We start from the raw sequence: 13,254 nt of genomic DNA, 5'->3' as shown, positions 1-13,254 counted from the left end.
TGGAATACTGTTACCTTCCCACCGAAGGTGGTTCCTATTTTTCTACTTGCATTTTTACATGCTTTCGAACTGCTAGGTTGGCAGAAGCTGGGACGAGTCACGGGAGCTCACTCCGTTATGCGGCGCTAGGGATTCGAACCGCCGAACTGCTGATTTTTCTGATCAACAAGTTCAGCTCTTAGTCACTGAGCCACCGCGTCCCATATATAGACATACATGTAAATAAAAACAAGGCAAAAATCGAGTACTGTAATGAATATTAAATAAATAAATATAGAGAGATGATAGACAGACAGACAGGCAGGCAGATAGATTATGGCCTATATTCCTCCCACATGCCAAAACAACCTCAAAAACGGCCCTCAGTTCCGTATTGGTCGGAAACATGCAGAAGAGGCCATCCTCCTGCGGTGGATAGACAATGGTTAAAATGATGTTTATATCCATTGATTGATTTACTTGCCTTATTTTTATTCAATTGACTGCTTTGGTTAACGGCTCAAATCTTTTAAGTGAGCAGACGACCACAAGGTCATATAACCAGAGGTGGTATTCAGCCGGTTCTGACCAGATCTGGAGAACCGATAGCGGAAATTTTGAGTAGTTCGGAGAACCGGCAAATACCACCTCTGACTGGCCCCGCCCCCATCTATTCTCTGCCTCCCATTGAGTCCCTGCTGATCGGCTGCGTCTTCTTTGGTTGCCCTGCATAGGAGAATGGAACTGGAAAGCAGGTTAGTGGTGTGGGGAAGGAATGGAGATTTTGCAGTAACCTTCCCCCAGGACTGGGGAGGGAATGGAGATTTTATAGTATTCTTACCCTGCCATGCCCACCAAGCCACGCCCATCAAGCCACACCCACAGAAGGGGTAGTAATTTTTTTTTTTTTGAATCTCACCACTGCATACAAGCATTGCATATGACACAAACATGTTGCAAGGCTAAATCGTTAGAGCCCACAAAATAAAATAGTGTAAATATCTGGTAAGAAACTTGTGCCTTAGTGTGGTTCTGAACCTTGCCAAGAATGGGTTCTTCTGCCCAGAGCTCTTCTCCAAGGGAAATGGGCAATTAAGAAATATGAAAAACAAACAAAAATATTCAAGATCCAGAATTGGCAGCTGTGCGCTTCCACTGCCCAGGCCAGGTGGCTTCCTCTGGCAAACGGAGCATCATCGAACCGCGCTGCCTGCTGCACCTGTTCTAAAGCTTTTGTGTTCGGCACCCGGTGAGAAGAAAAAGCAGGAATCCCCGTCACCAGCCGGCCAGGCAGGCAGACAAACCACAGATGGGCCTGCTTGGCATCTGCTTTGTGTTCTGACCTAGGCTTCCACAGCAGCACGAAGCTGAGTCTTCCTTCTGATAAACCCCTTTTATTTTGTTTATAGTGAATTCCTCTCCAACGAAGTCCCAGTCAATAGTCTCTCAAGTTATTTCACAACTACAGACCTTTATTAGACTTGGAGAGGTGCCAGGCTGATATCTTTCAGAGGCCTCACTGTAGCAGACAATACTTGGCAAGATCTTCTCCCAAATGAACTGTCTCCTGCAAAAGCCCACTCCCCTTTCGCTCCTCTTTTATTCCCTATGGGAGGGGCCCTTCACTGTCTACCTGTGGCTTTACTCCCAAGTTGACTCTTGTTCCTTAGCTGTTCCCTTCTTCTGGCAGCTCTGTGCATGCGCAAACTGGGAACAGGCTCCAGCTGTTCTTCTGCCTCACTGATGTCTGACTCCAAAGGCAGTTGATAACTGTCAGACGGCCCTGGCCCCATCTCTGCCTCTGACCCAAGAGCCCTCGTCAGAGCCTCCCCCAGACTCCAGGACTAGCCCACATTCCTCCCCAACCTCCTCACTGTCTGCTGCCAGCTCTGCTGGCCACTGGCAAGCCACAATACTTCGTGCCCGTTTTGCTCCTTCTATTTCGCAAAGCTGCTCAGAAGGGTTAAGCTGACCCAGTTGCGTTGCCCAGAGTGGAGTCTGGGGAAAGGTGTGGGCATCGGTGAGGTTTGACTTAAAGGCGAGGCCCGCGAAAATGCAAAGAAAATATTAAAAAACATTGCAATAAAGAGTTTATGCAGGTAGTCCTCAACTTACAACAGTTTAGTGACCGTTCAGAGTTACAAGGCACTCAAAAAAGTGACTTAGGACCGTTCTTCATCCCAATGATCTTTGCAGCATCCCCATGATCACATGATAAAACATTCAGATGCTTGGCAACTGGTTCATATTTATGAAGGTGGCTGTGATGACCCGGAGCGTGGCACAAAAGCAACAAAGTCAGAAAAATAGGTAAATTCCCTTTAATATCTCCAACTTGGCCCCAATGTCCAGTTATCATCAGAGAAAAAACACTCCCAAGAACAGTTTACAAAGGAAAGAAATGCAGTCCGAACCCAAAGTAAAGATAAATTAGAAATAACAAAACCAACACAAACCACGCTGATATAATTAACACGACAGGCCAGGATGATAAATTGCAGAGTTCCAAAAGATAACAAAGCACACACAGTTGGGAGGACGTCAAAACCCAGATAAGCCTCGACAAAGATAATGCACACTTTGCTTCCAGCAAGGTGCTGTGTGCAAACGCCCTTCTTGTATCCTGTTCCCTCAGCTGAAACTAATGAAAGGGATCAGGGCCCTTTTCTCTCCCGTAAGCCATGTTGCTCCCTTCTCTGTTCCTCCCTGCATGCCCTAGGATGAAGAGGTGGTGGCCCTGGGTCTTCCTCTGAATGCCCAGCCGGACTGTGCCCTTCCCCCGTTTCTTCCACAGCCACCGGAGCCACACTCCCACTCTGTCAGCTGTTCCACCTCCCCCTCAGAATCTGACTCCAACAAGGGCACGACAGTGGCAGGGTCTTGGGGTCATGTGATCAGCTTCTGCTACCTTCTGATAAGCAAAGTCAGTGGGGAATCCAGATTTTCTTCATAGCTGTGTGACTAACTTCACAAATGTAAGGATTCCCTTAACAACTGCGGCAAGGACAGTTGTAAAATGGGGCAAAACTCACTGCACAAATGTTTCACTTAGCAGGATACATTTTGGGCTCAATTAGGGTCATAATGCGAGGACTACCTGTAGAAAAACCACCCCGGCTGGATGCCGAAAACAACAACAAAGAATAATAATTTCTCCTCCCCTTTACATCCTCTTTTCTGAGTTGCGATCTAATATTTCAGAGTGGGGGCAGCCATGGGAAGGTAACATAGAGGCGCAGAATGAATTTACACAATAGAAGTCTTTTTTTTCTTTTTTCTATCACCAGTTATGGATAATTAAGGACAGCCCCTTGCGGGATGATTAGAGGCAGATAGGAAACAAAACTTGCAGCTTTGGTAGGTTCAAAAGTTCTGTTTAGGCTGCTTCTTACTTTCGGGTTCCTATACAACTGTGCTTCCACTGGTGTAGCTTTTCTACTGGTGACAGCTGCTTGGCTATGTGCATGTTTTAAAAGTCTCCGCAGCATATCGTGGCTGTGTTCCCAGAGAAAATGTACTTAAGTATTTAATATTTAGGATAGAAATAGGAGAGGAGAAAACAACAGAGTTGGAAGGGACCTTGGAGGTCTTCCAGTCTAACACACTGCTCAAACAGGAGGCCCTATACCCATTCCAGACAAGTGGCTATCCAGTCTCTTCTTAAATGCTTCCAGTGATGGAGCAACCACAACTTCTGAAGGGAAGCCATTCCTCTCATTAATTGTCCTTCCTGTCAGGAAATGTCTCCTTAATTCTAGGTTGCTTCTCTCCTTGTTTAGTTTCCACCCATTGCTTCTTGTCCTGCCCTCAGGTGCTTTGGAGCAGTGATCCCCAACCTTTCTTATGCTGCGGCCCGGTATCCCTAACCTTTTTTATGGCGCGGCCCGGTACCGGCATTAGCTGGGCGCCGCCATCTTTTTGATGAAAAAGTGCTTCTGGTGACCTCACCGGAAGCACTTTTTCATCAAAAAAAGATGGCGGCGCCAGCGCTTCTGGTGAGCTTTTCTACCCGGAAAAGCTCACTGAAGCGCTGGCGCTGCCATCTTTTTGATGAAAAAGTGCTTCCGGTGAGCTTTCTACCTGGAAAAGCTCACCGGAAGCACTTTTTCATAAAAAAGATGGCGGCGCCCAGCAAACCAGCGGCCCGGTAGGACTTGTTCCACGGACCGGTACCAGTCCGCGGACCGGTGGTTGGGGACCCCTGCTTTGGAGAATAGCTTGACTCCCTCTTCCTTGTGGCAGCCCCTGAGATACTGGAACATTACTATCATGTCACCCCTTGTCCTTCTTTCCATCAGACTAGACATACCCAGATCCTGCGACCGTTCTTCATATATTTTAACCTCCAGTCCTCTCATCATCTTTGTTGCTCTTCTCTGCACTCTTTCTAGAGTCTCAACATCTTTTTTTTTTTTTTTTTTACATCATGGCAACCAAAACTGGATGCATTATTCAAAGTTTGGCCTTACCAAGGCATTATAAAGTGGTATGAATACTTCATGTGATCTTGATTCTCTCTCTCTCTCTGTTTATGCAGCCTAGAACTGTGTTGGCTTTTTTGGCAGCTGCTGCACACTGCTGGCTCATATTTAAGGGATTCCACTAGGACTTAATTTAATTGCTACCCAACACCATTACGACTCTAGGAGGTATAAACCAGACAACATTTAAAACGGCCCATCCATATAATATGAACTTTTAAAAAAATCCAATCTCACAAATTCAACAACACAACTCACAATTCACAACATTCTAGAAGCAGCCAGGTTTTAAGGATTTATTTAAATCAGTGTTTCTCAATCTCAGATGTGTGGACATTTCAACTTCCAGAATTCCCCAAGCCAGGATGGGTGCCATATGGATTCTTAGGGAGAATATCTTGACAGCTGGTTTCTTGGGTCTCATTAGAGGCCATTGCTTAATTTGTGGAACCTGATTCTGCTGGATTATTTTTATTTATTTATTAAATGTATACACTGCCCATCTTACCATTGGGAGTAAAAGGTATGGGGTGGGCAGACACTCCCTCCAACAACCAGGCCCTCCCTAGATCATGACATTATGGATCAGTGTTGTTTTTTTTTAAACTTGGCAACTTTAAGATGGGTGGAACTTCCGATTCCCAGAATTCCTCACAACCAGCAGAATTCCTCTTCCTGTTGTGACTTTTTTTTTTTTTTTTAAAGCCAGGCATTGAAATAAACAATGTTTCTGGGCATCACAAACGGTTCTTCTGTATAAAAAAACAAGTCCATAGTTTCTCTCCCTTTTAAAAAAAAAGTAGTTCTGATTTTTATCGAATTAGTCCCATTTTTACAACTTTGGAGCTTTGCTACTTGAAGGTGCAATGTGGATAAGCAAAAAAGATTTTTTTTTTCCGCTTGCACTTTCTACCTCCCTTGAAATTGTTTCTCTAAAAATATAGGTGCAGAACCCAAGGAAGGGTGGACTTTTAGGATCCCTAAACATCCAATAAATGGCTAGCACGGTCCAAATATAAGGCTTAGGGGTGCAAGCAACGGAATATTGCAAAACACTTCGTGTAAAAGCAGGGGGCTTCAAATTTGACAACTTTGAAGACTTGTGGACTTCAATTCTCAGAATTCTGAATTCTGGGAGTTGAAGTCCACAAGTCTTAAAGTTGCCAAGTTTGGAGACCTCTGATGTAAAGTTTTCCGGTGGATTCAGGCTCCTCCTCCTCAATTTAATCAACCCCATCCCACATAGTTTATTTGGTAATTAATGGATTTGGAATTAACGTTGCTTTCGGCTGTTTTCGTATTTAGAACATCCAAATGTCTGGCTTTATGATGCTCTACAAAATGTGGCCTTGTATAGAAACTTTCTCCACAATAAATGCATTTATAGGGCTTCCCTCCTGCGTGGGTCTTTTGATGGACGACTAGATTCGAATTCAGATTGAACCTTTTCCCACACTCCGAGCACTGATAGGGTTTCTCTCCGGTGTGGATCCTCAGGTGCCGGATAAGGGCGGAGTTGCAGGTGAAGCTCTTGCTGCAATGGGGACACACATACGGTTTCCCCCCCATGTGGGTCCTCTGATGGACGTCGAGCTTCGAGCTCACGCTGAAGGATTTGCCACATTCTGAGCACTGGTACGGCTTTTCTCCCATGTGCGTTCGCTGGTGGGCAACAAGGTTGGAGCTCAAGATGAAGCCTTTCCTGCAGTCGGCACAACGGAAGGGTTTCTCCCCTGTGTGAATTCTCGGGTGGCAGATGAGCCCGGAGCTGCCGGTGAAGGTTTTGCCACACTCTATGGAGTCAAATGCCTTTTCTCCATGCTCTTTCTTGTGAGCTGCGAGACTCGACCCCAAATAAACGCTTTTGGGACACTCAGAACATTTATAAGGCTCTGTACCTCCGTGCGTTCCCTGGTGGGCATTAAGGCTCGATGCCACACCGAACCTTTTCCCGCACTCTGAGCATTCGTAGGGTTTCTCTCTCGTGTGGGTCCTCCGATGCACGCCGAGTTGGGAGCTCACGCTGAAGGTTTTCCCACAATTGGGGGATTGGTGGGGTTTCTTCCCCGTGTGGGTGCGCCAGTGCCTGCTGAGGCTCAAATTGCAGCGGAAGGTTTTCCCGCAGGCCGTGCATCCGTACGGTTTGTCTCCCGCGTGGATCCTCTGATGCCGGACGAGGCTGGAGCTGCAGGCGAAACCTCTCCCACAGTGAGGGCACGGGTAGGGTTTTTCCCCCGTGTGGATTCTCTCATGGGCAATGAGGTTAGAGCTCTGGCTAAAACGTTTCCCGCAGGCCGAGCACGCGTAAGGTTTCCCTCCCATGTGGATTCTTTGGTGGGAAACCAAGCTCGATTTCAGACGGAAGTTCCTCCCGCACTCCGGGCAGGCGTTGAATTTTCCTTCGGTATGGATCCACTCGTGGGTGACGCGGCTTGAAATCTGCCGAAAGCTTTCCCCGCACACGCGGCATCTGTACGGTCTCTCCTCCAAGTGGATTCTCCGATGAGCAACCAGAGTCGATTTCTTGCCAAAGCTTTTCCCGCAACGATGGCACTTACACGGTTTCGCTCTGGTGTGGATTCTCTCGTGAGCAATAAGGTGGGAGGTACTGCTGAAGCTTTCTTTGCAACGGCTGCAGACAAGTTTCCCCTTGCCTTTGGGTGCATTGTTTACATCGCCTGCTCCACTGTGAAGGGGCTGAGTCATGTTTTTCCTTGCCTGTTCTTCCTTTTTCGGCTTGTTTTCCAAATTCTCTCCCTCCTTCGGAGTGTGGGAATTGGATTTGCTGAACAGTTTCTCGCGTACGCCTAATGGGTCAGAGTTATCCAGGCTGGAAATGGCCTCCTTCTGCTCTTCCTCTTGAGACTTCGGCCTTTGAATTACTGAAACAACAAATTGAATCAAGTGATTAGCCCATAAAGATGAGGAAAGACAGAAAAAAAACATAATAGCTTTCAAAATCTAAGGGACCGGTTTGGACAAAACTCAGCAATTTTTTGTGCGGCTGTTGATAAAAATAGGATTGCCAACATAATCGCCAATGTCTGATGACGGATATGGTGTCAGCGTTCCAACGAACAAACTCCAAACCAATAACTCCAAACCAATAAAACAGGCATTTCCTCAAAGTTCTGTCATGTTGGTACATCTGGTATAACCCGAATCTGAGAGTTCCAGGTTTTCCCTTCCCAAAACAAAAATCAAAGATTCATCCCCTGCACCCACCAGTTCATCAGATGGCCCAATTAAATCATCATCCCAACTGGAGACACCCCTCTCCTCTCCAGCTGCAGGGCAACATGTCCTTGATTCTCTGAAAAAGAATGTTGTTGTGTCTAATCTTCTATCTAATCTTCTACAGAGGAAATATTGAGTCCATCATCTGCACCTCTATAACTGTCTGGTTTGGTTCTGCAACCCAACAGGACAGACACAGACTTCAGAGGATAATTAGGACTGCAGAAAAAACAATTACTACCAACCTGCCTTCCATCGAGGAGCTGTATACTGCACAAGTCAAAAAGAGGGCTGTGAAAATATTTACACACCCCTCACATCCCGGACATAAACTATTTCAACTCCTTCCCTCAAAACGATGCTATAGAGCACTGCACACCAGAACAACTAGACACAAGGACAGTTTTTCCCCAACACCATCACTTTGCTAAACAAATAATTCCCTCAACATTGTACAACTATTACTACTGCACTACTATTACTGTTAATCTTCTCATCACTCCTTATCACTTGTCCCCTCCCACTTGTGACTGTATGACTGTAACTTTGTCACTTGTATCCTTATTGATATTGACTATTTCCTAGTATGATTTGATTGCTCATTGTACCCTATGACTATCATTAAGTGTTGTACCTGATGATTCTTGACTCTTGACGAATGTATCTTTTCTTTTATGTACACTGAGAGTATGTGCACCAAGACAAATTCCTTGTGTGTCCAATCACACTTGGCCAATAAAGAATTCTATTCTATTCTATTCTATTCTATTCTATTCTATTCTATTCTTATGATTCTTGATGAATGTATCTTTTCTTTTATGTACACTGAGAGCATCTGCACCAAGACAAATTCCTTGTGTGTCCAATCACACTTGGCCAATAAAGAATTTTATTCTGTTCTGTTCTGTTCTATTCTATTATTCTATTCTATTATTCTATTCTATTATTCTATTCTATTATTCTATTCTATTCTATTCTATTCTATTCTATTCTATTCTATTCTATTCTTATGATTCTTGACTCTTGACGAATGTCTTTTCTTTTTTGTACACTGAGAGCATCTGCACCGACAAATTCCTTGTGTGTCCAATCACAGTTGGCCAATAAAGAATTCTATTCTATTCCTATTCCATTCCATTTTTATGATTCTTGACTCTTGACGAATGTATCTTTTCTTTTATGTACACTGAGAGTATTTGCACCAAGACAAATTCCTATATTTTTAAAAAGCGCCACTAGGTAGTGGCTTCTGCGGGGGATGGTTAAAGAAAACAGGACCTGGAAGTTGAGCAGTGAATTGGGAAGACGTGAGCCCCAATAGCTGAAAGAAAATCCGATTTACCTCGGCGCTCTGGATCTACGTTCTGGAGGATGGGATTTCGCTCCATCGGGGACGCAGAAGTCTCTCCTAGCTCCATGAAACGTGGCTGTTTGCGGAACCACAATGCCTTCCCAGCTAGAAAAAGGATATTAAAAGTGGTTTTTAACAACGCTGGGTATTAAGCTATTCCGTTCTGAAATCTGCTCTTCCTTTTCTGTTCAGAAGATAAACAGACTCCTTTCCATGCTAAAATATGGAATATTGTGTGATGACCTGGGGCATGGCACAAAGGCAACACAGTCAGTCAAGCAATAAGAGTCCCTTTATTATCTCTAACTTTGCCCCCCAATATCCAGGTTACTTTCAGGCTGAAGAAAAACTCTCTCAGGAACAGCCTTTAAGTGGAGGAAATTCAGTCCAAAACAAGGTACACACAAACTGTAACTTAAAATCCAAACAAACCAAACTGAGGTAATTAGTTTGGCAGGGCAGGGCAGGAATTTCAAACTTGAAAGCACAGTAAAACTCACACAGTTGGGAAGACGCCAGGAACACAGATAAGCCACGATACAAGATAAATTCACAATTTGCTCCCAACAGCTTGCTGCGTGCAGCTTCCCTTTTTAAACAGTGTTCCCAGCTGCAGCTAATGAAGGGAATCAGGGCCCCTTCCTCCCCCGTAAGCCACACAACCCATGTTGCTCTCTTCTCCGTTCCTTCCTGCATGCCCTAGGATGAAGAGGGAGTAGGGGCCTGGGTCTTCCTCTGAATTCTCTCTCCCTTGCTCTACCTCTCCCCTGCTCTGCCCAACCAGACTGTGCCCTTCCCCAGTTTCTTCCACAGCCAACTGAGCCACACTCCCACTCCCTATCAGCTGTTCGGCTTCCTCCTCCGAGTCAAATTCGGATGGGGCATGACATCTCGCTTCTCCTTTATTGAGACTCTCTTCCTGTCTCTTGATAGTTTAGAAGTGTTTCACAATGTTGGCAGCTTGAAGAGGTGTGGACTTCAACTCCCAGAATCCCCCCGTCCCCATGCTTTCACCAGAGGGATCCTGGGAGTTGAAGTCCACACCTCTTAGAAGTTGCCAAGGTCAAGTAATACTGGTTTAGATCTAAACTCCCTTCCATCCAGGCCTTTCCTAACTGACACACAAACACACACTATAATTAATATAAATATATTATAAATCAGTATTGTTAAGCAAATTAAATACCCAGGCAACACAATGTTTATTAAACACTAAGAAATGTAACTAATAAAAAGTCAATAAAATTGTATATCTATAAAAGACTACAACTTCCATGGTGCCCAGCTAGAGCTCTGTGATCCAAGATTTCAGCCAGGGACATTTCCATGGAGATTCTCAGTCATCCCAGGTCATGGTTGTCCCAAAGGTGATTTTTTCAAGAGGCAGCTAGACTTTCTGATTTTTTTCTTTGGAAAACGTTTTGCTTCTCCTCCAAGAAGCTTCTTCCGCTCTGGAGCAGCTTCTTGGATCAGAGCTGAAGAAGCTTCTTGGAGGAGAAGCTAAATGTCTTCAAAGGAGGAAAAAACAAACAAACAGGAAGTCCAGTTGTCTCTTGGGGAAAAAAAAGCACCTTTGGGTCAGCCAGTTCCCCTGAGCTTATACAGAGTGCTTTTTTTTTTTTTTTTTTGCTCTCAAACCTCTCCTGAGCAGTCCTCAAAATTCCAAGATTACTTTGGTGGATTTGAAGCTCACCTCCTCCTCCTCTGAAAGGCGATTCCCAACAGGGCGCGGGCGGCGACCGATGGGGACTGTAGTCTCTAGATCCTGGGGAGGGAGAGTGTGTGTGTGTGTATGTGTGAACTGTAATCTCTAGATCCTGGGGAGTGTGTGTGTGTGTGTGTGTGGGGACTGTAGTCTCTAGATCCTGGGGAGTGTGTGTGTGTGTGTGTGTGGACTGTAGTCGCTAGATCCTGGGGAGTGTGTGTGTGTGTGTGTGTGTGTGTGTGTGTGTGTATGGGGACTGTAGTCTCTAGATCCTGGGGGGGAGAGGAGAGAGAGAGAGAGAGAGAGAGAGAGAGTGTATGGGGACTGTAGTCTCTAGATCCATGGGGACTGTAGTCTCTAGATCCTGGGGAGGAGAGGGAGAGAGAGAGAGAGAGAGAGAGAGAGAGAGAGAGAGAGTGTATGGGGACTGTAGTCTCTAGATCCTGGGAGAGAGAGAGAGAGAGAGAGAGAAAAGGGCCGAAAAGCTGACTTCAGCGCCCCGCCTCTTTCGAACCCTTGGGATTCTTCCGGCGCCCCGACTTCAAAGGAATCCCCTCCGAATTCTTCTGACGTCACAATCGGAGGAGTTGTTGCTTGGATCGCAAGCTTTCTCCTTTTGATCTTTGCACCGATCGTTCGAAAATACACGCGGGAAGGGCGGCAGCTTCGGAGGGGGAGGGTTAATTGAACCCCATGGAGTGGGATTTTTTGGAGGGGGAGGGAGGGAGGGGCTGGGGAGGTTTGAAACGACCTGCGCTCCTTCCTGTGCTGGAGAGGTCGAATCCCCCTCCCGGCTGCAGCCCTCTTACCTGTCTCCGGATATAGAACTCCGCCGTCCGGCTGGGAAGATCGGCCCCTTCCTCCCAGAGCCAGCAGCGTCGAGCGGAGCCGCGGTCCAGCGCCCTCTGCCGGTCGCCGGCGTGCGTGCGTGTGTGTGTGTAGATTTCCCTATGGCCGATCGGGCTTTTTAGACGCGTTCTTCCACCCCCACCCACCCACGAGTCGTGTGAAAACACCTTTCTCCTGGAAGCGACTGGAATTTCCCTTCGTTTTCAATCGAAGGTTCCTGAATTTGGGCGAAGCGAGAGCGGTTTCTGAATCAGAATCGAGCTGGGAGGGACCTTGGAGGTCTTCTAGTCCAGCCCCCTGGTCAAGCAGGACATCCCTATCCCATTTCAGACAGAGGTGACTCTCTGGTCTCTTCTTAAAAACCTCCTGTTGGAAGTTAATTAGAATTCGGCAATGTTTCCTTTTACAGGGGAATTATTGAGTCTGTCATCCGCGCCTCTATCACTGTCTGGTTTGGTTCTGCAACCCAACAGGACTTCAGAGTGAGGCAGAATATAAAGGAGGATATAAAAGATTGTTCTTTTGATAGTGAAATGTGTGTATTAAAGAAATGAAAAATGTCAGATCATAGGTTCATTTGTCGGTCACTCACTCATATTTGTCAAGCTTGTTACAGAAAACAAAACCACAAACGAGCTACAGGAAGCTAGATGGTTTAGCAAGGCACTTGTGACATCTAGCTACTCCAACCTAGCAACGAGAGGCTGTGTTTCAAGTAACCAATGGATGAATGACAAGTTACATTTCCGTAGTTTACTACTTTTGAAGTGAATATATATATGTGAGTGTAAAATCTATAGGAAGTTGTTTAGATGTTGCTTTGGCTAAATTGCTCTGAACCTTTGTGTAAATAAAACTATTTCTGATTCCAAGGTCTGAGTCTTGTAATTTTCTGCAACAAGAGGATAATTAGGACTGCAGAAAAAAAACAATTGCTACCAACGTGCCTTCAATCCTGTATACAACACAGGAACAGGTCTGGTTCACAATTCAAAGGTTTATTAAAGAAAATAAGCGTTTGCAAACGGGCCTTCAAGTCCCTTCCAAAGTGGATTGGGTACAAGAAGAGCAAGCTTTCATATTCAAACAACACATTTTATACCCCCTGCACAGAACATGCCACCCCTAAGAAGCCCCCTCCACAGACACCCCCATTCTCTATATTCTAAACTATAAGTTTGAGGGTCAGCATGACATTGTTTCCTGTGTTTCAGTATCTTATCTTAATTTTGATGCTGGCCTTTACCTTGGGAGGATGTCCCTTATCTTATTTACTTGTTGCTTAGCCTGGGCACATCTTCCTGTTTTCCAAGAAGATTATAACAATGTATTATGTACTTGTAGCTGAACACATTTTACGTTATAGGGTGGGGGTTTATGCAGAGAAAGAGAAACAGAGGAAATTAACAAGAAGCATCAGAAAGAGCAAAAGAGAATATTTTAGTCTAATTATATGAATCCTTTTATAAAAGAGCAACTTATAATTTTTCTCTCAACACCCCTTGACATAAACTGTTTCAACTCCTTCCCTCAAAACGACGCTATAGAGCACTGCACACCAGAACAACTAGACACAAGGACAGTTGTTTCCTGAACGCCATCACTCTGCTAAACAAATAATTCCCTCAACGTTGTCAAACTATTTACAAAGT

At 45.3% G+C, this 13,254-nt stretch overlaps 1 protein-coding gene across 3 annotated transcripts; it reads right to left on the bottom strand.

The window, feature by feature from the left end:
- Window positions 1-4,729: 4,729 nt before the first annotated feature.
- Window positions 4,730-11,583, bottom strand: LOC113429633 (uncharacterized). Of its 3 annotated transcripts, XM_087953093.1 has the most exons (4): window positions 11,268-11,556; window positions 10,742-10,813; window positions 9,040-9,153; window positions 4,730-7,342 (listed from the first exon to the last, which is right to left on the bottom strand). In XM_087953093.1, the coding sequence occupies exons 3-4, from the start codon at window positions 9,113-9,115 to the stop codon at window positions 5,688-5,690; spliced, it is 1,731 nt and encodes a 576-aa protein (XP_087809219.1). In that variant the 5' UTR covers window positions 9,116-9,153; window positions 10,742-10,813; window positions 11,268-11,556; the 3' UTR covers window positions 4,730-5,687. The 3 variants fall into 3 exon arrangements, with proteins under 3 accessions (XP_087809219.1, XP_026547920.2, XP_087809220.1); XM_026692135.2 differs by lacking the exons at window positions 10,742-10,813; window positions 11,268-11,556 and adding an exon at window positions 11,563-11,583; XM_087953094.1 differs by lacking the exon at window positions 11,268-11,556 and having other exon boundaries at window positions 9,040-9,155; window positions 10,747-10,827.
- Between the last annotated feature and the right edge of the window lie 1,671 nt (window positions 11,584-13,254).

This window comes from Notechis scutatus, chromosome 2 (assembly GCF_049901735.1).
Source record: "Notechis scutatus isolate UNSWTSFEM ecotype Mainland chromosome 2, rNotScu1.2, whole genome shotgun sequence".
Lineage (NCBI taxonomy): Eukaryota > Metazoa > Chordata > Lepidosauria > Squamata > Elapidae > Notechis > Notechis scutatus.
The sequence above is the reverse complement of the archived record's forward strand: the minus strand, read 5'-3'. Positions and strand labels throughout refer to the sequence as shown.